This window comes from Phalacrocorax carbo, chromosome 2 (assembly GCF_963921805.1).
Source record: "Phalacrocorax carbo chromosome 2, bPhaCar2.1, whole genome shotgun sequence".
Taxonomy (NCBI): domain Eukaryota; kingdom Metazoa; phylum Chordata; class Aves; order Suliformes; family Phalacrocoracidae; genus Phalacrocorax; species Phalacrocorax carbo.
The window spans coordinates 156897942-156923508 of NC_087514.1; the positions used below are offsets into that span (position 1 = coordinate 156897942).

The 25567-nt window shown below is 38.0% G+C and overlaps 1 protein-coding gene across 3 annotated transcripts in view; it reads left to right on the plus strand.

Annotated features, from left to right (window-relative positions):
- VIPR2 (vasoactive intestinal peptide receptor 2) overlaps positions 1-23627 on the plus strand; it is a 57859-nt gene extending 34232 nt beyond the window's left edge. Inside the window, exons 5-13 of one of the 3 annotated variants that reach the window (XM_064445009.1) lie at positions 1308-1405; positions 6143-6284; positions 8756-8906; positions 9839-9899; positions 11228-11297; positions 17270-17361; positions 20540-20669; positions 20756-20797; positions 22473-23627. In XM_064445009.1, the coding sequence (XP_064301079.1) occupies positions 1308-1405; positions 6143-6284; positions 8756-8906; positions 9839-9899; positions 11228-11297; positions 17270-17361; positions 20540-20669; positions 20756-20797; positions 22473-22646 (960 nt within the window). In that variant the 3' untranslated portion in view covers positions 22647-23627. The remainder of the gene's footprint in view (positions 1-1307; positions 1406-6142; positions 6285-8755; positions 8907-9838; positions 9900-11227; positions 11298-17269; positions 17362-20539; positions 20670-20755; positions 20798-22472) is intronic. The other 2 variants (XM_064445011.1, XM_064445010.1) reach the window with 2 other exon arrangements.
- The last annotated feature ends 1940 nt before the right edge of the window (positions 23628-25567 follow it).

The following is a 25567-nucleotide window of genomic DNA, read 5'->3' on the forward strand; positions in this document are numbered from 1 at the left end:
CTGTTGTCAATAAGGCCATCACAGCTTACTTCTCTGATTAAAAAAAGAGATTTCAGTTTCCTTTGACACCTCGTATACTGCTTTTAGCACCTAACAAGCATGGCTGTTGCTATGAATAAACTTAAGGTCTATGGCAGTTATAGTTCATTCATTTTTCCCATTTAACCATATCTATGATAGTGTAGTTTCAAGATTCTTCATTTTTTTTAACATTTCATTTAGTCTTTTCCATATTTCTATAATACTTGCCAAGTGAATGTCCAATTAATTTCATCATGAACTGGGATTGCAAAAGTTACCTCTTTACTTGGCCTTTCACATAAAAATAAACATATTAAGTGATTTGCTTTTCATTTTGCAATCTTAGTTTATTTAAAAGTATTGCTTCCTTGCAGCTTTTTACAAACATTGTTTGAGAAAGTGAGTGATATAACCATGTGCACTAAATATTGAAAATCTGTCTGTTACACGTAGCACATTGTACACTGCTATTAAAAACTTTAATTTCATTACATAGTAAAAACTACAATATTAATATTTTATCTAGCTTCAGTGGAAAATAATGTCAGTCTAATGACTTTGTGGTAGGCATAGATGAAGAAGCAGCTTAATTTCGAGAGTGTGTAGCATTATTTTTCTTGATGTCATTCAGAGGATTTAATGTAATATGTAGCTGGTAAATTTACAGATAACTGCAGTTAGTCAGTGGACTGTGCACTTGAGTCTGCTTTTCCTCTGTTGAAAAATTTTCTTTCCAAGTTTTAGCAAATAACTTTAAAAAAGACAGAAGGGGTTGTTTGGGTCACAATTTAATAAAGTATTTGAGCATTTAGATTAGGAATTTAATGAGACTTTAAAACGTCTTTAAAATTACACTAATGTATAAATGTGTTATGAAGTACACTGGAGCAGAAGGACTGAGAGAGATTCTCTCTTTCAGACATAATCCATTCTTTCAAACTGTGGCTCATTCTTTCCAGTTTGATTGTGTTTATGGAAGTTGATGAATCTGATATTTTCTTTGACCTCACTGACATGGAATAATCCACTGAAATTGTACCAGTTTGTGTGTCAAAGTTTTGAGTTCCTGAGGCTGAATTTTCTACTGAGGTCAATTGGCTTGAGATGTTGCATTGCAAAAATGTGTTGGAATAAAGATATTACATTTTCATCACGTACTGTAGAGCAAAGAGTAAAAATAATGCTATTTATTTAGCCTTCAGAATTATTTAATGGAAAGTTAGGTAATCTCATAGTCAATTTTACATATCAGTAAGTGGTTTCTGCATATATATTTTTCTGTGCAGGTTAACTTCTATGTAAGGGTGAAGGCAATTTATACCCTTGGACACAGTTTATCTCTGATTGCTCTTACAATGGGAAGTATAATTCTTTGCCTTTTCAGGTACGTATTTTTCATGAATAAATATGAACAATAATAAGGCTGTTTTAACTGTTGTCTAATTGCTCAGATATTTAGAAAATGCATCGTTTTTACACTTTTCTCAGTTAAACAGCTGACAATAATGCTAACTTGGCTTTTGCTAGCACCAGTCATATTAAAAAATTTCAAAGCACTTTACAGATTCACAGACATTACAGCTCATGTACGAAAGAATAGTCATTTAGGAATGGGTTACATAAAGCTTTTTCTATTTTATTATTAAAATCAACACCTTGAATTGCTCTTGAAAATTAGTAGGATGCTGGGCTCAACACTGGACAAGTGAGCAGCCATATTTTGCAGAGGCTTCTGAGTGGTCTCCAGGGGTACTGTTATCAAAGGTAATCGTTAATTTGTCCAAGTGGGGTTGTAAAGGTATGGATAATTGTGCTGAAGGATAATGCTGGGTGTGCAATGTTTTTAGTAGGAAGTGTTAGGAAAGGTCTGTTGGTTTTGCCTAATTTCTGTGAGTTTTCTGAGACTGAAAGCAATCTCCAACTTGTAAAAGAAATTGCAAGACGGTATTATCAGTATCATAGCTTTTCTCAGTCTCTCTGTCTTCATGCCTTTATGTATCACTTTTACTGTCTAATAGAATAGCCTTTATATTCTCCATTATAAACTTCACACAACCTTTCTGTTCCACTCTGTACCAAGGAAAACAAGAAAATGCATCTTTCAGATTTGGTGGAAAAGAAGTATGTGTAATATGTAGAGGACAGCGTGTTGTTTGTCAGAGCCTCATTCCTCTGATTAACTACTCCTATGGCGAGTTCTGTAAGCCTTTCAGTCTGCCATCAAATTTTCTCAATATTTAAATATTCAGAGACTATTCAGAGTAGATACATAACCCATAATTATATTATGGAATATCTTTGAACAAACTGAATCGGGTCACTCACGGTTATCTTCTTTCCACCAGCAAACACTACAGGCAGTTCGTGCATTCTCAAAACTGCTAAAACCTAATAACCCATTTAAGACAGTGTGTTACAGACATCTGAGTGTCGTCCATCACCAGAAGTCAGTTGTAACAAACAGATCAAGAATTTCAGAGGTGTACTTAAAACCTTCAAATTCAGTTTAAGTATCCAAGTTGAGAACTCCCCAGTGTCTCTGGTGAGTCAGTGGACAGACCCGGGCTTTTTTTCAGGGGGGGAACACAGGGTCTTCTAAGACTCCCCCTAAAGAAGCCTGTTTCTCTCTGTTGTCTACAGGGAATGTAGGGGCCTGCTAACATAAAGAGTTGAATTAGGAAGCCAAATAAGTTGTACAAATACTCTGTTCACTATATAGTTTCCCAAGCATGTAGCAAGCAGCCAGTTATTGTGGAAGGCTGCAGCTGAAATAATTGTAAATTATCCATAGTAGAAGTGAATACAAATGGCTATGTTTGTGTGTCTGTTTGCCCCTCAGATATTGTAAGGCATCCTCTACATTATGGTCATTTTTAGGGACCAAGTTTGGAAAATAAGCTTATCTCTGGAAGTTTTAACTTGTCGCTGGTAACACCTCCGATCCAAGAAACATACTTTGCCCTAAAAGGTCCCAGGGTTCTTTATAGAGAATGTCAATATACTGTTTATAAAGATCAGTCACTCACCCCTGAAACACATTCACCTTTGAATGTAACCAGCAAACTTTCACCTTGCTGTGTTTAAAAAAGAGAGCAAAGAACGACTCTTCTAAGTGAAACTATCTGAAGGAGCTTTGGTAGTTAAGCAGTGAGTTAAAAATAAGAAGTTACTAATGCAGTAGGATTAGGATTTGAAGTCTGGATATTAGCAACACAAAAGATTATTAAAATTGTGCATTACTGGGTTTGTATATGTATGCTTCAAATTATACTGCCTTTAATCCTGAATATGTGCGGTATTTTTAATGGAAGAAAACATGGAATAATGTGGAGTTTAATTGTACGTAATGTGTTCATGACAAGGAAATGGAAATTCTTTTTTAAGTATTACGACTTGACTTCTACAGTCCATTATATATTGTTACATACTGTCTGGCAGAACAGATGCAGCCTCAGGGCTTTGCAGTTGTTCACAGTATCAGCTATAAGCACATGAAAAGCAGAACTGTTGGGCGGGGAAAGGAGAGTTGTTTCTGTGTTTCCACGCAATATTCTGGTTTGCATTTCTTCCAAAGAACTGGACTTGATTTTAATCCTTATAGAAATATTATATGGGTTCCCATTATTAATATAAATAAAGGACACATTTAGAAGCATTGTAAAGGAAAGGATTTTATATCTGGCTAATCTTTTTATCTCAAAACAAAGGCATAAAATGTGAATATATGTAAATACCTTGCCAGACTAAGCTGACAGCATTTTTCAAGTTACTGTGGTGCCACCCTCCACATAATACTCTATGTACTTATAATTAAAGCTAATTGGTAACTTTCTGGCACACTATTTTCCTGTTGGAGGTTGCCAATTTGTCAGGCATATTCTTGCTTCTGCAACTTAATTTATAAACAGCAAAGCTAATTATTTTCATTTAGTCAAAAGAAGTTGCTTTAGCCTTCTTAGAATGCAAGTTTCTTTTTCTTCATTTTGAATGTCTAGGTTTTAATATATCATAATGTTTTAGAAAAGTGGAAATCAAAATGATTGAAAATAAATAGTGTTTTTCAACTATTTTAAAAAAGGTTGGTCCATCCAACTCAGAGTGAAAATAAATTGTAGAGCAGCATGTTTCTACATAACACTGACATTCTCGATCTTACTGTAGATCTTACTGCACTTGGTTCAGCGTTACTCATATATAACAGAACCTTCCAAAAAAAAATGCTAGTTTCTCTGATACGTGTTTCTTACCAAGGAGAAAAATCTGAATCTCCATCATTTCTGTAAGATGTGCTCTCATGCGCATCAACTCTCTGTAAATGTTCCCTCACAGGATAGTTTTGTATCATGAGGTAGTCATATCAAAGGAATAAGCGTGATTTCTTTGTTATTCTGAATCGTTATCCATATCCCAAATAGAAATACTTCCTTGATCACTACCTCCAAAATGTTGGTTTGAAAGCCTTGTATATGTCCAACATTTACTATTTCAGCTAGTGAAATAGTACTGAACTTGAGAAAAGGAGGCTCAGAGGGGATCTCATCACCATGTACCAGTACTTAAGGGGTAGTTACAAAGAAGATGGAGAATCCCTTTTTACACGGAGTCACATGGAGAGGACACATGGAGAGGTCACATGGAGAGGTCACATGGAAAGGACAAGGGGGAATGGACACAATTTGCTCTTGGGGAGATTCTGATTGGACACCAGAGAGAAATTTTTCACAGTGAGGACAGTCACCCATTGGAATAATCTCCCCAGGGAAGTGGTTGACTCGGCCACGTTGGACACCTTTAAGAGTCGTCTGGACAGGGTGCTGGGCCATCTTGTTTAGACTGTGCTCTTCCTAGAAAGGTTGGACTAGATGATCCCTGAGGCCCCTTCCAATCTGGGATTCTGTGATTCTGTGGAGAACTGATCACCTAAATTAGTTACTCAAGAAAAATATTTTCATCCTGTTTGCAGCTTGCATGTACCTCTGAATTCCATAGGAACATACGATGCAGTCCAATGTAATAGCAGTATTTCAGTTTTTCTCAGAACCTGTTTCAGCAAAGGACATGCATAGCCACAGAAATCACTGGATTTTTGGCAACTGCTTTAAGTTCAGCCTGGTATTACGTCCTTTGCCAAACTGGGGGCTAGCAAGATGGATCTCTTATTTATTTCCCTACACTCACTGTAATTATCCTTGCTTTAATGTTTCAGAATGGATTATTTAGTGTTCTTTGGTAAAAATCAAAACATGAAGACTTCTTGGAAGCTGCCACTGCACACCACCATAGCATCCTTTTGGATCTTCATTCTTTCATTGCTCGTACTCGCTAAAATGCCCTGGCTTCTGGCTTATTTCCAGGTGCAGTTCGAGGTGCTGATTTTGACCAAAAGACCTCTTAGCAGTTTGGTTTCTGGGCATTTGCTATTAAAAAATTCTGTGAAATGGGAAGATCTCGAAGGGAATGTCTTTTGAGTGAAAAGCCCTCAACTTATAACTTGCTTCCCCTGAGCACTCATTCACTTACTTGGGATATTTAATTTGTCACTTTGTCAGACTTCCATGTGGCTGCTGGACTAAAGAGAAGTTTTACATCTCACTGAATAGAAAGAATAGGCGATCTAATGTTCTGAATGCTTTTTTAAAATTGTTCCTGCATACACTCACATCACAGGATGAAAAGTCATTATACAGTGAAATGCAGGAGCTAAAAATTTAAACCAGATAGTAATAGGTGAGAGCAGGTCTGAAATATACCCAGCATAACCAAAGTTTTATTTGCAAGAAAAACACTGGGATGAGTGCACAGAAAGGAGGATATGATAATCTATGTTTATTGTCAGCTTATGTTAAAGTGTGGGAGAAATGCCACTGGGATCCTTTAGTCTGTGCTACTGAAAAGAAGTAAGAGATACTTTACCTGTATATTTTGGACAGCCTATAAAGATGATGAGGAGGATGATGATAAAAGAATACAGCAAGGCAGCACTGACAATATGACAGAGGAGGAAAGGGTAGGCTCTTACTCAGGGTTCATATAACCAAGAAACTACTGGAGAGTAATAAAAGTCTGTTTAAGAGCTTTCTGTCTCGAAATCTAAAATGCCTGTTTTTAAATCTCTTCTTAGAAAACTTCATTGTACTCGGAACTACATCCATCTGAACCTGTTCCTCTCTTTCATTCTAAGAGCAATCTCTGTTTTAGTCAAGGATGATGTTCTCTATTCCAGTTCCAACACAGCTCACTGTCCAGAGGATCAAACCTCATGGGTAATAAACCTCATTTGCTACCTGGTATAATACTGTTGTATCACTGAATTTTCCTCCATAATCCTTTTAAATATTTAGGAATACCAAGCTGTCAGTGTAGACAATCCTGTAGAGAATATAACGACTAGAAAAATGGTCTATTAGAAGTAGCCAGAAAAAGAAGGTTGTGGCACAAGTAAGAGAAATTAATGTTGTTTTGCATGTCCATGAAGGGACAACATGTCATCTGCTATGGCTCAGAATAAATATGGCCACTGCATTAATCAGCTGTGAGAGTTTAAGACAAACAGGATTGCCATCAGCCAGGAAGGATTAAAGGCAGCTCATCTGGAGCTGTTCCAGCAGCTTTTTCAGGGGTCCAGGAATTGGACAGATATCAATGGAGTGAGGGAAAAGAATCAGGGAATTGAATATTTGCAGGAGTTGTCTGTATTAACTCCTCTGTACTTTCTGGCTATGACAGAAGTGTTGTCATGTGCACTCTTGGCAAGCTAATACGTTTACTGCATTTTCATGCACAGGGGTTAAAAAAATGTCAAGTCTTGCTGTTAAAAGACTGACCATCACATGATATTCCCCATTCTCTGCCTCCGTTGTTTCAATCAAAAGTGCTGCAGAAGAAGCCTACAAATATTGCTGAAAACCTTCTGAATTTAATTTACTACAGTTTAAGCTTGTGAGAAAAAAATGGAAGGAAGATATTTTTATATTGATGAAGCCGTACTGTCCGAAAGCATAAAGCTCTTAGCAGTGACTACCAAGCTATATGTATAAATTCGTAATCTGGGATATTTCTAATGAAGACAAATAGGCTCTGAGTTGGTAGACTCAAAGTAGGTAAAGTAGTTAGTAGGCAGACTGCCAGGGATAATCAAAAGTTCTTAGGTCCTTGAAAGATTAGTCAATGGTCTCTCAAAATACTACTTGATTTCTCCAATTGCTTTTATCCTCCAGTTATTCTTGGCTGCAAAGCCTCATATATTCCTGTTTGAATATGTCCAGTTTTGTGGACTGTTGAGTAATTTCTGTTGCATTATATGTGGGATGATCTGACACCAGCTGGGCAAGGTGGTTTTGTCTTGCATTAGCTGGATGTTACCTTTCTTACGTAACAGCATGCAGGGTTTGTCCCTTTTGTCATGTGTGTGTGATGTTCCACAGTTCTGCTGCATGTACAGATGTCCAAAAGCACACACTTCAAAATGCAGTCTAACTAGGTCCCGGATCTGAATGACACAGAGCCATAATTTTGGCTAACTTTACTGACAGATACCTTCGCAGTTCAGCATCTGGAAATATACCTGGTACAGGATTAGCTGCAGGAGGAAGGGGAAATAATTTGATGTGGGGTTCTGGTATGTAAATCAGTAATATAATACAGGGGAATAATGGTATTTAAAAGAGATTACAAACAATTTAGGTTTTACTGATCTGGTTGTAAGTAGTCATAAGCAAAAAAGCCAATTTCAACTTGCATTTTAAAATGCTTAATTTTCTCCATGTTAAATTTTCTGGCCTATTACTGGTCTGCAGTGGATATCCCTTCAGTGGACACAAAGTCCAGAGGTAAGATTAGCCCTACCAAATGAGGTGGATTGACTAAACTGTGTCTCTTTCTCACTGGACAGTTTATATCATCTGCTTTAAGACTTTTTCTGGACATGCCTGTCTCTCGTCATGAGTTGTATAAGGAGGTAGTTGGCTAGTAGGTGGCTAGCTTTCACCAGAAACCTTGTTTGTAGGTAGCAAAAATTAGGTGAAATGAATTCAAGCCTTTGGGCTCTTACTTAGTTGTCTATATAGGCATGTATGCAGGCATACATATAGACATGTATGTTACTTGGGATGCACTGAGATATCTGAGACACCAGAAGGGACTGACGGATACAAAGAAGTATCTTGAGGAGGTCTGTGCCCTTCTGGCTTAGCAGCTGGTGACTGGGGTCCTGCTCACTTCATAATAGACACCGATGTCTAGACAGAGGAATCAACCACTAAATGAGTAAGCTGCCTACTTAAGTATTTGGTGTACTCGGAATTTTATCATAAACAGTGGAGGTATGAAGGGTATTTAAACCAGGATTAAAAATCCAGGGGAAGGGATAAAGCAGGCAGAAACTAGTTTTATTTAGTCCATTTTGTTTAGTCTGTTACATTCACCATATCATCACATTTCTCTGCTCAGTCTCAGCAGAAACATTTTTACATTAAATTCTCACATCTCAGATTCCTGCTGGGAAGTACCAAAGTAGCAGCAGCTAGCACTGTGGAACATCAGCAGCACAGACATCTGAAAATTAATTCTGAAGAGCAGCACACAGACTATAAGTATTTTGGGACTTCATTTTGTGATACATGCTTATGTGTTTTGTTAATTAAGAAACACTAAAGTATTTTCTAAAGGGAAAACATAGTTTTTAAAAGTCCAGTCGACCTTTTCTTCAACTTTGATCCCTATTCTCATATTTCAGGTGGGCTGCAAAGCTATTTTGGTGTTTTTTCAGTATGGTGTTATGGCAAACTTCTACTGGCTTTTAGTTGAAGGACTTTACCTCCACATCCTCCTTGTGCTAATATTCTCCCCCAACAGACACTTCACAGTCTACCTGCTTATTGGATGGGGTAAGAACTTAAATGTCTTCCAATAATATTTTTTCTTCTCTATGTATGCATGTATTAGGTTCAATATTTCATAACAAGGTAGTCATGCTGTTTCTGTTGGATGACTCCTCTGACTCACTAGTTCCTCAGTTCAGCTCCAGCATAGATTCCAGCTGCTGTACCATGGGAGAAAGTGGGCACAAAACTGCTGAGCGTAACTGCTGTCTTGCTCCTTGGCATGGCCCTGACCTGTGCCGATCTGCACAATGCCCAGGGGTTGTTCAGGATATAGGATGGTGCAAGGACTGCCACCACAAAACATATGATTCAGGCTGTCCTGACTTGGGAGGAAAAAGAAAGTTTAGCTGCACAGCCACAGCTATGCTATTTGCCTTTTTGAAAAGCCCAGTAATATTGTCCATCTGGTTTTAAATACATGTATTCCTTTCATTTCCAGAAAGTCCGATTATATTTATACAGAGCACTTCAAAGCTTCCAGTAATAGGTGGTCATAAAACATTTAGGTATTGCTGGGAAGTGTGAATAAACCAGTGTGTGGGAATGGTTCCTTATGAAATGATTTACACTTTGGTTTTATATTGTAGTCCTAGGAGGTGCATTGGGAATGCATAACCTGTATCTGTCTCCCTGTAGCTCACTGACAGCTTGAAAGAAATCTAAGAAAGGCATGTTCTTTGTGTATTAGTCATTATGGCTGCATTATTTTTTTTTTAAAGAAATAAACCTACTTCTTTGCAGTCTTTGTTTGTAATACATTGCTTACATCACATAGCTCAGCAGGTAGGCTTCTCCCTCCATTCACTAAACTGTTTACTATATGTTGTATATTTGGGGAATAATTGGTTACTACCAGGCTGAACTTGTTTTCTTTTTTCTTTTTTTTTAACTTATATTTTTGCTATCATCCTCTAAATCTCTTTGGGATTTTTCAGGAATTCCTACCATATTCATTATTACGTGGACAGTGACACGGATCATTTTAGAGGACACTGGGTAAGTGTGTGTGGGAGAGAAAGTTTAAAGCCTCCAACTGTGCTAATGCAGTCCTTGCCTTGGAAATGGTGGTGTTCACACAAAGGTGGTTTGCTGTTCTGAAGGGGACGAGCACAGAACTGAAATTTCAGATATGGCTGATATGGTGTTTAGGAGCTCTTGCTGTTTATGCAGCTGTTTGTTTGAAAAACTCTAAGTGAGGGAGAAGGCAGAGGTAGGTTATGATTAAGGTTACCCCATGAGACCCCCATTGAGAGCTATCTGCCTTAGAATTCAAAATAATACTTCAAATAGCGGTAGAGGTCCTTGGGTTCAGTGCTGCAATACAGTGCAGTAAGATGCTGGGCATTCTAATTTGCTAACTAGCAACTCAAAAGATTGAAATCTAGCCAACTTTTTGTATATCTAAATTACATTTCCAAAAGTGAAGCAATGTGATGTAAACATATGTTAAGATATACGGAGCCAAATAAAACTATGACTAACTAGAGCTAGGCCTGGCTCCTGCCATGGGAAGGGGAACTGAGGTAAGAATTTTGTAGGAAGATGGACTTGCTGCTCCTGCTGGGCCCAAGGAATGGGAGAGCATTCCAAGCTAGTGGGACAAAGAGTTTCCACACTCCTTTTTTTTCAACCTGACTAACATTTTTCAATTGATTCTGTAATTAAACTGAGAATTCATGTCCTACATAATTTCTAAGTTTTCTTTGCAAGACCTCTAACATGTAAACCGAAGACTAACTCCTTTCCTTTGTCAGAGTTAGAGGAACTTGGAGGGGTATTGCCCTTGTTTAAAATTAATCTTTTAGAGACCTTATTCTCAGAGTATTTGGACCAAAAGTGCTGATCCCACAGTGAAAATTAATTTTTCAGTTTTTCAGGCAAAGTTTCAGGTTCAGTCTCACATTTTCCTAAAACAGATCCAGCCGTCTGTAACCTAAATACCCCACAAGGAATTACATCATTTCAATTGTATCTGTCAGTTGCTTTAGGTTTTCCTGCTACCCAGAGGCTGGTGTTAGGTGCTTAATGGAAAAGTGTCCTTACACAAAGTGAAACTAAGTTTGGTTTCCCTAAAGGCCAACATCCTCCATGATGTCTAATGGTACAGTCTAGTGTACCTGATGATTTAGATGTTTTGAATATGCATAGTAAAACCAGGGAAGTAAAATTAAAAGCAGAAAAAAGATTGAATGCTGAATTCTAGGCTAGAACAGGCATTATTTTAGAGTGCTTTGACTTGTACATAAGAAATACTTCTCCTCATAGGTCTTGCTTGCCAGAAGATATTAATGTCGGCATAATTTTCCCCTCTTTTTTTTTTATAGTTGCTGGGATACAAATGAGCATGGTGGTCCCTGGTGGGTTATACGAATACCAATTTTAATTTCTATTATAGTAAGTAAACTTTGAAGCATGAATTATAGATCAGTTCAGCATTGTGCGGTGCATATAGTCATTATTCTTTACTGCTAGTTACAGATAGGCAAGAATTCTGTTTTAATGAAAAGAAATTGCGCTGTAGGAGAAATGTTAAACAGACCATTAAAATTTGTTGCCATCAAAATTTATCTGCTTCCTATTAAATGAGCAGTTGTTTTTATTTGTATGTTGTTCTTTCTTTAACGTCTCTCCTGTTTATGAGCCTGGGGGAAGCAAAAATCTGATTATACTTTTCAATTAATTGCAGATTTGATTTTGCCTGTAAATAGATAGCCCTGCAGTTGAGAATCTGATATTACTGCAGCCGTAAAAAACTATGGCTGTGTATATCTTTCTTTAATTCGTAGTCAACTGAAATATATATTGAACATGAAGTATTTGCGAAAGAATACCATTTGAGAATGTTTCATGGGGCTTCTCCTATGTGGAACTCATTAGAATTAGTGGAGTAGCATAATAAAATTCCTGTTCACTGTGATGATTGTGTAATTAAGTTTGGAATAATATATTACGGTCGTATGTCCAATTCTGAAAACAGTCACAGTGCAAATTAACACATTTCAGATACACTTGTTAAAAATAACATTTTAGCCAGAAAATATAGGGCATTATTAGATTACACAAGATTTCATGAGTCCACATTATGCTTGGGCTTGCCTTTCAATCTGTGCCTGATGAAAATAATTTTGAGGGAACTTCCTATAATCTTCATCAGAGTGAATTCTACAGTATTTAAAGAGAAAGCGGAGTAGGCATATGTGTGAAATGACATAAGGTAAGGACTCACAGAAAAGGGCATGCAACAGAACTACAGCATGAAGAGAACATGTGTACCTCAAAGGAGCTGGAGAATAGGAGACGGTCCAGAGTGAAGAAAATACGCTGAAACATATAACCAAACCAACCACCTGGTGTTTACAGAAAGATTAAAGTCTATTCTCTGGGTCTTCAATTTAAACAGCTACCTGGTAGACAGCTGAGACTTCATGTGCCAGAAAGCAGTGCTTCTCCAAAGAAGTCCTAGACCTGGAAAGAGAATTTATCCAAGTGCTCATTGGCAGACTTGAATTGCAGCTGGATCTTAGCAAAGACTGGGAAATGAGTTGTGAGTTAAGAAAATGGAGTACTAATCAGTCAGCAGAAGTCCAGTATATCATAAAGTGTGGACCAGAATCACTGTTCGAGGCAAAGGAACAGTTGTTCTCCTTTTATTTTTTTAATGGTTCTATTACTATTTGATAGAAAGGAAATGTAAGACATAGGGAAACAGTTTTCAAATTACCTTTTTTGGCTTGCTGGATGCACATGTTTAGGATCTGCTGTCTCCTTCCAGATATGTTTCTTCTCTTAAACAGCATGTTTTAAGGATGAGAGCAACTAATGATGGCCAAGTGATTCTGCAGTGTGTACTGTATAAAGCCACTTACTTCTCTGATTAGATGATTCTTCAGCTGTTTGATCAACTGTGGTTTGCATTTGAGAAGTTAGGCTGTGAAAGGGAGCTATAAAAGCAGTGATGCTCACCCTTTCCTGCTCGATAAGTAACATATCTTGTTGGAGCATTGAACTACAACCAGCACGTTCATTGTGGCAGCTAGGATGCTATGGAAACTTACTGCTGTGTAAAGTAGAGTGTGCATTCATAGAGCAAGAGGAGCTAATGAGATGTCATATAAAATTGGTCACTGATGAATGAAAAACACCACATTCATGAGAACATAATTTTCAGTATACATACACCATGATAAGCTTTAACATTTCCTGTTACCTTCTAGAAAAAATAGAAGTTGAAGATTCGGATCTTTGAATAATGAGGTCAGTGCTGCCTGCCATTCAGCAATGAAGACAGATCATTGCAAGTTTTTTGGATAGGTGGTGTGAAAAAGTCATGATGTTTGTCAGTAAAAGTATGATGTACTTACATCATTGCCTTTAGTCTGCTCAAGAATGTAGAGAGACTGGAAGACTCACAGAGAATGGTGACAAGGATGACCAGTAATAACAAATGGCTTTAGCAGTAGGAAGGACGTCTGTGTAGTCAATGAGGTGAACACAGGAAAACTCTGAAAGAAGCTGTGTTTCAGGAAAATAAAGGAGAGCAGAACACCTAAGCTGAGAGCTCTCATCGACATTTAGAAAGCACTGATTCAGATGAGCAGGAATGTCATTTTGAAATACCCAGAAGAACTACCTGTTACTACTGTGTGACAAAAATGGAAAAATGTATATAAGTATGGGCTGCATCAAAAGCAGTATGGCCAACAGATCAAGCGAGGTGATTCTGCCCCTCTGCTCTGGTGAGACCCACCCTGGAGTCCAGCTCAAGTCCTCAGCACAGGAAGTACATGGACCTGGAGCAGGTCCAGAACATGGCCACAGAAATGATCCAAGGGATGGAACACCTCACCTATGAGGAAGGGCTGAGAGTTGGGGTTCATTGGTTATGCAGCCTGAAGATGAGAAGGCTCTGGGGATTCCTTATTGTGGCCTTTCAGTACTTAGAGGGGGCTTATAAGAAAGATGGGGACGGACTTTATGCTGGGGCCTGTTGCAATAGGACAAGGTGTAATGGTTTTAAACTAGAAGAGGGTAGATTCAGACTAGATATAAGAAATAAATTTTTTACAATAAGAGTGGTAACACTGGCCCAGGTTGCCCAGAGAGGTGGTGGTTGATGCCCCATCTCTGGAAACATTCAAGGTCAGGCTGGCTGGGGCTCTGAGCAACCTGATCTAGTTGAAGGTGTCCCTGCTCACTGCAGGGGGTTGGACTAGATGACCTCTAAAGGTCCCCTCCAACCCAAACCATTCTATGATTTTATATAATGGCATGAAAGAAAGCCGAGAGTATGTCTGATATTGAAAACCTTTAAAAGGCAGATGGAGAGTGTAGAAAAGAAGAGTAGAATAGAGCCTGATTGTGAGGATGATACCATGAATATACTTTTGAAAGACAGAGTAAATCAAGCAAAGGTTTTAAGGAACAATGGTTTAACTGCATTAGATTTAACAGGAAGTCTGCTCAGTTTTCCTACCATATCCGATCTCTTCCATCGATTTCTGTGTTAACTCCAAACATTCTCACTGCTTAGAAGGTTATACTTTCTATAAGGTTATTATCCAACAATAAACAGTATTGTGAGAGCAGGTTCTGAAGTCATCTCTCAAAGTGGGAATGGCTTCAGTTAATTCAGTGTGTCAGAAGCCTTCCCTGACATCTTCTCCTGACAATTTTGGCTTCAGAAAAATTATTTGGCAGGCTTCCACACTTCATGCTGTACACATTTCAGAGTTATCTAATTGGAGTGGCCATTCTGAGCAGTTAATGTGGTGTTACCCATATTCTTCATTTAGCAAATGCCTCCACAGCTGCCTTCCCCATACTTCCACTTGCGTAAACTGCTCTGATTTGGGAAGGAGTTATGTTTGTGAGGAAACAGGACTTGGTCACATCGAAGTAATTGAGAAATGTTTATCTAGTTATCTCACATTGCAGGTACTGTAAGGGACTAAATAGCAAGACAGAAGTGACATGAAGACAGTTTAAATGATACATGCTGCAGTTTAAATGATACAAGCAGCGTGTTTAGACTCAAAAACTAATTGTCAGAAGTCAACTGGTAGAAAAGGGTCCCAGCAGCATCTTGCTGTTACTCCACTAAAGAGGTATCGTTTGTCATCACTGTCTTGCAGTTTCGCTGCATTCACATTATTTTCTCATTTTCCTGTTCTTAGATGTTCATTGAACAGTAAACTTATCCTATTTGTTTAAAGACGTTATGTTCAAACAATTTTGTGGGACTGAACATCTACAATACTAGAAGTAAAATTCCAGGGCACTAGTTGTTTCATGTTTTATTGAAACGTACTATTCTAAATCAGAAATATACTTTAAAGGATTTTAAGAAATTATCAATAATAATCTTAGAGAAATTAATTTCCTCCACTGTAGTAAGTCAGTGGCAGTTGCCACCTTTAGATCTTAATACCCAGTTCCAGCTGGCTGGATTTACAAGCTCAGCAGAGCCAAGGACTCTTACAAACTCCAAACAAGAATGTATGTTTTTCATTAATCCAAGACTGTGCTTACAGACAGAAAGGTATGTGTTTGAAAACAGACTTAAAAGTAATACCTGAATGTCAGTCAAGAATGTGAGTCACCCGAGTATAGTTATGCAGGTGATTTGATGCTTCAGAAACCAAATGGATGACAGTTTATTCTGCTACGGTAGAAACTAGGGAAGCTTGTGGAGAACAGGAATTTATTATGCCAATCCCTTTGCAAATACAGAATAAAGATTTTTTTCCTTCTCCTATTTTGTGGCTACCAAATACACAATGGAATGTAAGCTCTCTCCTTGTGCACTAATACTGGCTCCAGTGCAGCTGGCAAACTAAATGTATATCCCTTGGTCTGTACACTGCTGTGATAAGTCTGTAGATACGATCAGCAATAACAGGCTTCTGCCTGTACTTTTATAGGAGACTTGCATCAAGGAAAACTTCTAAGTCATCATCTGCCTGAAAAATATATGTTAAGTTCAGTAAAGGCCTATATTTTCTAACATTTCTTTTTTATTCTTCTTTTTTCAAAAATATTAGAGTTGATTTTCCTAAATTTTTATTTAATCCCTGTCATTTCCTGTCACTTCCCTTCACCTGTCATTTCAAACAAAATATGAAATACAGAGGGACATGCAGTTGCTATGATCATAGTTTATTTATTAATGTCACAAGCTGTACTGGGTGTGTCAGAGACACAGAAATCCATTGACCTTGAAAAGCCTACAGCCAAATTGTTAAGACTGGAAAAAGATGAGCAATGCATCAAGGCAGACTGAAGGTTTATAGCAGTGAGGCAGGCACTGCCTGGTTGAGTAGCCAACCTGCTGCTTTTGGGCTTTGGGATGGGGTTAGTTAAAAGCAATAAAATTCTCATCTTTCACAGTGATAGAAATTTTTCTCTAGGCTGATTTCTTCTAAAATGTGTGCATTTGATGTGGCTGTTTATGTAGCTGTAGTTTTTAGCTCACATTGTTGCTGTGAAGGTATGGATTCCAAGTGTTCTCTCATTTTAATACGGACATGTTATATTTAGTGTGTGGTTTTCTAGACCGCAGCAAACAAACCAGCACCAGAAGGGCTGGTGAACACAGGATGCCAAAAGCCAAGGATGAAGAAATAATGGGAGTGGGGCTCTAGGATCTACTGAGTTTTATACTTCAATTTTCTAGATTGATCAGGATCTGATCATAACTTTTTTTATGCAAGTGCCTTTCTATGAAATAAAATATGAAATAGAATAATACTACTGCTTTATCTCAGAGGGCTGTCAGGAGAATTAGACTTCAAGGTTTCAGTTCCTCCAGTTATAATGTCTGCATCAATACTCAAGACAGACAGATACTTGTGAGAGACCTTTTTTGAACTTGACTGGAGTGGACAGATCACCTGTGCAACAATCTTCTTCCCCTAATTCAGACAAAATACTAAAAGTCAAGGCGAGCAGCAAGAGAGGGTCAAAACTGTGTATGGGGCTCAGATTTTCCTTTGGGCTTCCAGTCGTGAATCCACATGACAATTGAGGACAATTGTCGACTGCACCAAATCACAGCCAATGTCCCATCCTGCTAGGAAACCTGTCTTCAGCTGAGACTTTGGAAGGAGGGCATTTCTGACAACTGGGGCTTTCAAAGGCTTTTGCCAGCCAGACTAGAAGTCATGGCCATGCAGAGGAACACTGGCCATAACAAACCTAGCAAGGCAGAAAACCAACAGTAGGTTTGACGGTGTAGAGCTCATTGGGTTCTGGCAGGAGGTACACAACACCCACTGCTGAATTGACTTGTCTGACTTGATAAGCATTTCTTTTTGCTGTGTATTGAGTGGAAAAGTCAGAAATCACCATTATATTTGTTTTCTTTACAGGTGAATTTTATACTTTTCATTAGTATTATAAGAATCTTACTGCAAAAGTTAAGATCTGCAGATGTTGGAGGAAATGACCAGTCACAGTACAAGTGAGTCATATTTTTAGATATTATATGCATAACAAAAATCTCTGTAAGATTTCCTCTGCTGAAACCTGTTACCGAAAATTGCTGTCATACTATAATTACTTTTAATTTGGAAGTACTTTTAGATGTGGTTTAATGAAGATCTCACTATGCTGAAATAGAGATGAAGATATTTTTTTTTTTGTCAAAAACTAAATTCAATAAAAAACATGCGATTTCAAAAAGACCAATAAGCTATTCTTGAATTTGAGTTTAATCCATGAATGAATATGCTGATACAAAAAATATGGAGAGAATATATTTCTTTTAATGTATATATATTTCATTTCAACATAACAAAAGTTTCAAAATCAAAACACTTTGGTTCAACCTCTTTAATTTTTTTAATTTCTAAAATACTTTTTGTTCTAATATTTACATGCATTTTAAGAGCTGGAAAGAAGTTATGTTGTTCCCAAAAAGTAAAAAATTAAATATAATGTTTTATGTTGATTTAAAATCGCATCTTTGTTTTTCTAGAGGAAAACAAGCGTTTCTGATTTAGATCAACTTCGTTTCTGTTTAGGCTTCATTCTTTTGTGTTTTGGTTTGAATATCAAATCCTAACATCCATGGTTTCCACAGCTTTAGAATCAAGGAATGTTGGCGAGCAATTTAAATACATTGCTCAGATGGGATTTATTCTTTATTATATTGCCATATAAGTTGTTACTGTAATAGCTGCTGGATACTGTAATCCAGAATCAAGAGTCTGTTGTAGCAGGTTTTATTTTAAAGACCAGATATAGGCACTGAATTTGACACTTCAGGATGTTGATATGATATTTCAATTACAACATCTAACATGAACACTGAAAATGCAAAATCACGCAAGTGGTCTTTGAAAGTGTGTTCCTGGATGACACCTTCTCTTCACTTAAAAAAATTCTGAATTCCTGTCCTAAAAGCAGATAAAACATGGTGTGCTAAAGTAAAGCGTATCTTTAAAGCCAAAAGAACCTTATGTGTTTTGTAAACATGACACATTTGATGCAAAAAGTGAAGAATTCTGATTCGCCGTGGAAAAGGTGACACAACTAGATTGGCATAAGGCTTTGCTCTTTTGTGTTTGCTGCTTGAATTAACTAAACATGTGGGAGAACCAAATCCACCTAGATGAAATTGTGCAGTTGCCACATTATTGTTTAGCACAGTGACCCACCTATGGGCAGGAAATCCCCTCTGGTTTACTTCTTGTGACAGGAACTCTCCTTTGTTTCCATGTGGTATTTATTTATATTATGGAAACAAGGCATTCCCTTCCTTTCACTCCCATCATTTTCCACAGATCACTGTAGCACTTCATAGTATAAAATGTTCATTAATAACAACCGTGTCCTTCATTATTCAGCCCTGTGAATTCTTTGCTTTTAGCATTTGATTGCCTGATTACGTTTGGATTGGATGGTCTTTAGCCGATACCCATGGGAACAGTAGATTAGCCCCCGCAAGAAATACTGCATCTACAGAGCAAATTACAGGTCTGGAAGGTTCATTTTTCAAAATGCAAATGCATTTTTTAAAATACAGAGAAGAATAAGGCTATTCTGTCTGTCCCTTCACTAAAATGTAAGTGCAGTATAGAGAAAGTAACATCAGCTGGACAAAAATTATTAAAACAAAAATGGAGTGGAAGTGAAGTGTGAGTCTAAAATGAATACTACTCATGCAAGTCACCATTTTTCTTCCCTTCCTCTGTCCCACTTGCTTGTACCTGGTTCCATCCTTTTTGTTGCTCATTTCACTTTTGCAGTGGATAAGGTTAAGTTCAAATAAAATCAGTTTTCCGTTTCATTTGGGAAACCAGGAAATTTGCTGCCATCGTCATCTACTCCCGTTGTAAATGAATTTCTTCTGCTAAGGAAATCCTATTTTTCCCGCTTGCTGGTATCATCTTTAGATGGGAGGGCTTTACTATTCTTGAGGGATGTTGCTGTCAGAACTGATTATCTCCATGTAAAGGGATGCAGCCTCTGGGACATTATGAACAAAGAAAGGCCATGAAGGCTCACACAGAAAAAATAAAACTGCGTGAAGTACATTGACTTTTCTGTTAAAATAGGGGAATTCACAACAGCATCCTTTCATTGTTGAATCACATTATATTCATCAAGACAGAGATGAATTATAGGTCTCAACATTATAACTTCTTGAATTTTATCTGATATCAGACATCCATAATCGTGCATGACTGGCCCTGTATAGTATACAAAACTGATGATATTAGAGTGAAATAAGTGGCAGATAAGGGGTAACTAGCAACTCATCATTTCAGTGGTTTCACGGGCAGTTTGTCAGAGCTGCTCTGCTTAATAATTTAAAGTTCTCCTTCTTAACTTCAGTAGTGTTTTGTGCTAAAATATATTATATAATTGACCACATTAAAAATTAGTTAATGGTGTATGCTTAGTACCACTAGTATAGTTATGAGATTTCAGTGTTTTGGGGGTAAATCTGAAATTACTCATGAAAAATCTCACAACTGAGATTGTTCTGGATTACATTTCCTAGGTACTGTTTGCATACTGTGTATGTGCAATGTACAGACTAACCATACAGTCGCACATTTAAAGGAAATTGACATAAATTAATTTCAAGAGCGAGATGTTACCTTCCGCACAAGAGAATCTGTCAGTGTGGCTTTGCAGGAAGGCATTATTCCTTTCCACTCTGAACCCTTTGTGCCAGGGAAAAAATATCTTGAGAGATCTAATGGCAGCTCGTGACACTTTGTCAAATGTGGTCCTGTGGAATAATGCAGTAAAACCCCACCCCCAAAAACTGTGCCATGAAACCAGGCTGGGAGCTCAACGTCTGTCAAAGAGACACAGCAGAGGGCAACTGAAAAAGGGTCTTCTGGTTTAGAGAGGCCCTGCAGCCTTCTGCCAGCTTTTGGAAGACTGCAAGGTCAACAAGATCAAGTCTAACATGGAATTGCACACATCAGTTTATGAGGTTACTATGTGACTAATCTCACAGCAAGCCTGGAAGGAAAACAATTTGCAATAAATGGCTCTTATTAAGACTGTTTATAAATCTGAAGTCATATGAGGTTTATGTAAACGACATTGCATCAGGTTCTTATCTTAGTAAAACAAGAGCTTATCATTAAACTCCAGCTTTTTCTCTTTTATTTACCCAGGAGACTTGCAAAATCCACGCTGTTGCTTATTCCGTTATTTGGAGTTCACTACACAGTCTTTGCTCTATTTCCTGACCGCAGTTCCAGTAATTATAAAATAATCTTTGAGTTGTGTTTGGGATCTTTTCAGGTAAATTTTAAAGCTTTTATTCAAAAGCAGTTTTATTGACCTAGGTTGGTGTTGCCTACTAACTAAGGAATATTGTCTCTTTCCAGGGGTTGATTGTTGCAGTCCTGTACTGTTTTTTGAACAGTGAAGTAAGTCTCACATTTCCTGCTGAGGATGTTAAATAACGTTTTCAGTAAATGTATAAGTGCCCCTATAACTCCACTGTGATACATGAAGCTGTTTTAGAAAATGCTTGCATTCCTATTGGTAGAATATATATGTGGCAGTTTCTGTGCAACAACAGAAATTAGTGAGTTAAGAGCTGTTTGAAACCTAATTCCTTGCAAACCGCGGTGTTAGTGTGTCTTGTGTTGTTTAATGTGATCTAATCCTAGTTCTGTTACAAGCGATGTGGATTGTGCAAGTGAGGTGCAACAAGTCTAGAAATTTATCCAAGACTTGAAGCGCCATTTAGTAAGTATTTAGGAGTAATCTTCTGACAGAATCTAACCCCCAGAACAGCAGCAGATTTTTCAGAAGTGCTCAGCATGTAGCAGCTTTCCTAATCTCAACTCAGGAAGATGCAAGGAATTCCTTTTGATGTCAGCCACTTTTTAAGGTAGAATGCACATTAAACAGCATGCAGTTTCTGACAGGAGGAATCTGCCTGAAGACATCTGCTTGCACAGGGAATTGACATGCAGGTCTCCTGAGTGCTATTCTGGTCTTTAATATTCATGAGATACCTGATTTGGGGCTTATAATTTGATTTTATGCTTTAAGTACATGTGATTAATAGCTAGATAGCAAAAGCTAATCTTGCAGCACAAGTGATACAAAACTGATTTTGAAAGTGGCCCTGGGGCGTCTCCTCACAGACAGCGTAGACACAGTCTTCACCTCAGTTTTGTAGTCTTTGTCAAAACTGATTTGATACTCTAGAGGGGAGGAGTACTGTCCAGAGGGACCTTGACAGGCTTGTGCAGTGGGCCCATGCTAACTTAATGAAATTCAACAAGGCCAAGTGCAAGGTCCTGCACCTGGTTCGTGGCAGTCACCAATATCAATACAAACTGGAGGATGAATGGATTGAGAGCAGTCTGGCAGAGAAGGACTTGGGGGTACTGGGGGATGAAAAATGGGATATGGCCAGGTAATGTGCGCTTGCAGCTGAGAAAGGCAATCGTGTCCTGCATCAAAAGAAGCATGGCCAGCAGGTCAAGAGAGGTGATTGTCCTCAGTACGAGAATGGCATGGACCTGTTAGAGTGAGTCCAAATGAGTGCCACAAAAATTATCAGAGAGCTGGAACACCTCTGCTATGAAGAGAGGATGAGAGAGTTGGGATTGTTCAGCCTAGAGAAGAGAAGGCTTTGGGGAAACCTTACTGTGGCCTTTCAGTGTAAGAAAGGGGTGATTAAAAATGAAGATGAAGAAAGGCGTTTTAGCAGGCCTGAAGTGACAGGACAAGGGGTAACAGTTTTAAACTGAATGAGGGCAGATTTAGACTGCATTTAAGGAAGAAATTTTTTCTGTGAGGGTGGTGAGGCACTGGAACAGGTTGCCCAGAGAAGTTGTGGATGCCCCATCATTAGAAGTGTTCAGGGCCAGGTTGGATGGGGCTTTGAGCAACCCGGTCTAGTGAAAGATGTCCACGCCCATGGCTGGGGGCTTGGACTAGATGATCTTCAGAAGTCCCTACCAACCCAAACCATTCTGTGATTCTATTCCTAGAGGTCCCCATCTGACAGCCAATAAACATGTAAAAGTTCCTCACTTAAAAGTACATTTTCAGCTCATCTTGTGCATTTTCTTTTCAACACAGGTGCAAGGGGAGCTGAAAAGAAAATGGCGGAGTTTGTGCTGGAAGCAGACAGCACGCAGAGATTATAGACTACACAGCTCTTCGATTTCTCAAAATGGATCAGAAAGCATTTCTCACCTCCACCAGAATTCAAGGGCTCAGTCATTTATGCAGACAGAGACCATCATGATATAAATCAGCTAGGTCCCCCAAAACATGAAAACCTGTGGGATATATCATTCATTATGCAGCTTGATGTGATATTTTATAAAATGTACAGTTCAGTGCTTTGCTTTTCTACATGTTGGTATTTGGGAAATTGGTTTGTGCAGCCAACCAGTTAATAACAGAGACACCTGCCCCATGGATGCTTTCTGGTTTTTTTTTAAATGGTATTCATATTAATTCTGATGTTCTCTTGCCATTTGCGAGCCATAATTGTTTAAACCCTCATATACTATAATGGTCCTTTACCCTCCAACATGTCTACAAGATAGATGTATGGTATCCTGTTCAATGCAGACTGCTTTGGTGTATGTTGAAAAGGTTAAGATGGGAAGCAAGAAAATTTTTTACACTTTATTTATACTTAAGGAAACATTTCTTTCCTTAAGGATTAGGAAATTCTTTCCTAATTATGGAAAACAAAATAAAAATAAAGAAATGTAAGACTATAATTAACCGTACTGAGACCTTAGTGTGCCAGTCCAGGAAATCATTAACATTATTCATACAGAGGGAAGAAGGTAGTACTTCTCAGCTAATTGTATAAATTTCAGAGATTACCTTCTACAGAGTTTCACTCCAATCCTGTTGTTCCTTTCAAAAGTGCCTGGTTTTATGTTTAGGTGCAGAAAGTAGGGCTACCTTTGCAGTCCATACAGAGAAGGCTACTGTAATGGTTTTGATTAAAACATCAGTATTTTCCAATAGTGCTATTGCAATCACCAGTTGTTCTCTTCTGTTTCAAAGCAGGTATTTGTGTTGATCTTTTATTAAACAATTTTCTGAAGAGGTGCTTTATTGCTAGAACAGGCTGATGTACGATAAACACCCTTGGATGGCATATTAGCCATTGAAAATATAATTTTTATATAATATTTTCATTGAAATATGTCTCTAGAACTACATACTTGGCAGCTAAAACAAGGAAGATTGCAATAAAGTTACAACTCCCATTTAAGGGATAATGTAATTTCTTTTATCTTAATTCTATTCTGTATCCATCTGAGCTGATTTAAAATTTAGTCCTGGCCCTGACTCAAAAAAATTAGACAGAATCCCTAAAAATCACCATAAAAGGCATAAACTGAAGGAATTCTCAACAGTGCCAAGCCTCTTATGTAGCCGCTTTGTAAAAAAAAAAAAAAGACATAGAACTGACAGATTCTTCTAAACATACACAGAATGTTTGCACTCTTCAAAACAAATAAACCCAGTGATGTTTACTTCCCATGTCACGTTTAACCATGTCCACTCTAAATTCCAAATGTGAATAATATCTATTTGCCTAAGTACCTCTGATCCATAAAAGCAATTGCCCCAATATTTCAGATAACAGATTGTATGGAGCTAGCAGAATCCAAAGTCCATAATTTCACCATGTGAATGGAGGAACAGCAGCAAGGGCATGTCTTGGCAGGCATACATGTACGTTCTTGAATATACTACCAGTGCTGGGTATATTGTTGGCAGCCATCAAAGTGTCCATACACCTCTTCGTCTGATTTAATTTAGCTATTCATCAGTCAAACACAATTTATTTTACTGGGAGTACCCTGGAGTGGTACAAAGTTACGTCAGACCAAAGATAGAAAAGGCCCCACGGGTCACATGCAAACTGCAGAACAGGTAACTCTGTGATGTTACGTGACACGACGCTTTACATAGTAGGTATCATTTGAGTTAAACAGTAATCATCTGATGAATTGTTACTATGTCACCTTTGACTTTAAAGAAGCTACTGATCACCTCCAGTCATTCAGAGTGTTTTCTGCTGTCTCTCGGTAGCTATGAGATTCTGGAGTGAAGTAGGCTGCCCGGTGATAGTCCCATGGGGACTACAGATACACCCCTACACATGTACTTACACTAAATATATTCCTAAAGGCTTTAGACTCCAAAACCACTGCTAAACTTTGGTATTATTCCTGGATCTCTGAACAACCTTATCAACAAGCTCTTAGCTGCAAATATATGAAGACACTTTGGAGCTTTGGGGCCTGCTTCTATACCTAAATTAAATACATCTGTGCACTTTAGGCTGCTTTGTCTGAAGTAGCATTGGGACTGCTAAGCTCCCTGGGATGTGACATGCAGGATGTACTTTTTTCCCCAAATTTCTAGGGTAGAAAGGCACACTTGACAAGCACTCAAGCATACTCATCTTTACATTCAAAGGAGGTTCCTTGAGTGTGTTGGCACACTCACAGAATGATGGTATAGAAATAGAGATTTCAAGCAGTCAGTTCCATCAGTCTGTTCTGCATGATGCATCATGAATTGTACGTGCTTATAGTTTATTGTATCCCAGAGAAAAGTATCTTTGTTCTAATTAGGTAAGCATGGTGAAAATCCACATTTCAATGATTTCTGGATTATAAGACAGAAAAGCTTAAATAAGAAAATACATTTTAAGTTGCAATGAAACGGCATAGTTTCCTTTAACAGATTTATTTGGACTTGATTCTACTTTCACGTAGGGAGTAATGCCATCTGAGACAATGAAGTTGCACCAGAGTGATAACATAGAAGATATCACAAAGTTTGTGAAGGACTATGTGTGCATGCAAAGAATGGCACAGAAGGGAGAGAGGTGCTGCACATATTTTTATTTCAAACCAGTGAAAAGTGCAGTACCTTGTAGAACCCCATCCCTCTATTAAAAATCATAGAATCTAAATACAGAAAATATGTTTTCTGTGAGACAGTTTAACTTCATAATGCTTTGTGCAAGTATTCTGATGTCAGTAAAAGCCAAGAGGGCATTGTGCTGTCTTGTTTTGACTCCCAGAAAATTCTTGTTTTCCAAATAATTTTATGGAAAGTTACAGCATCGACCCCATCATCACCTGGTTGACTTTCAGCTGCCTTTTCACACACAGATACACATCATA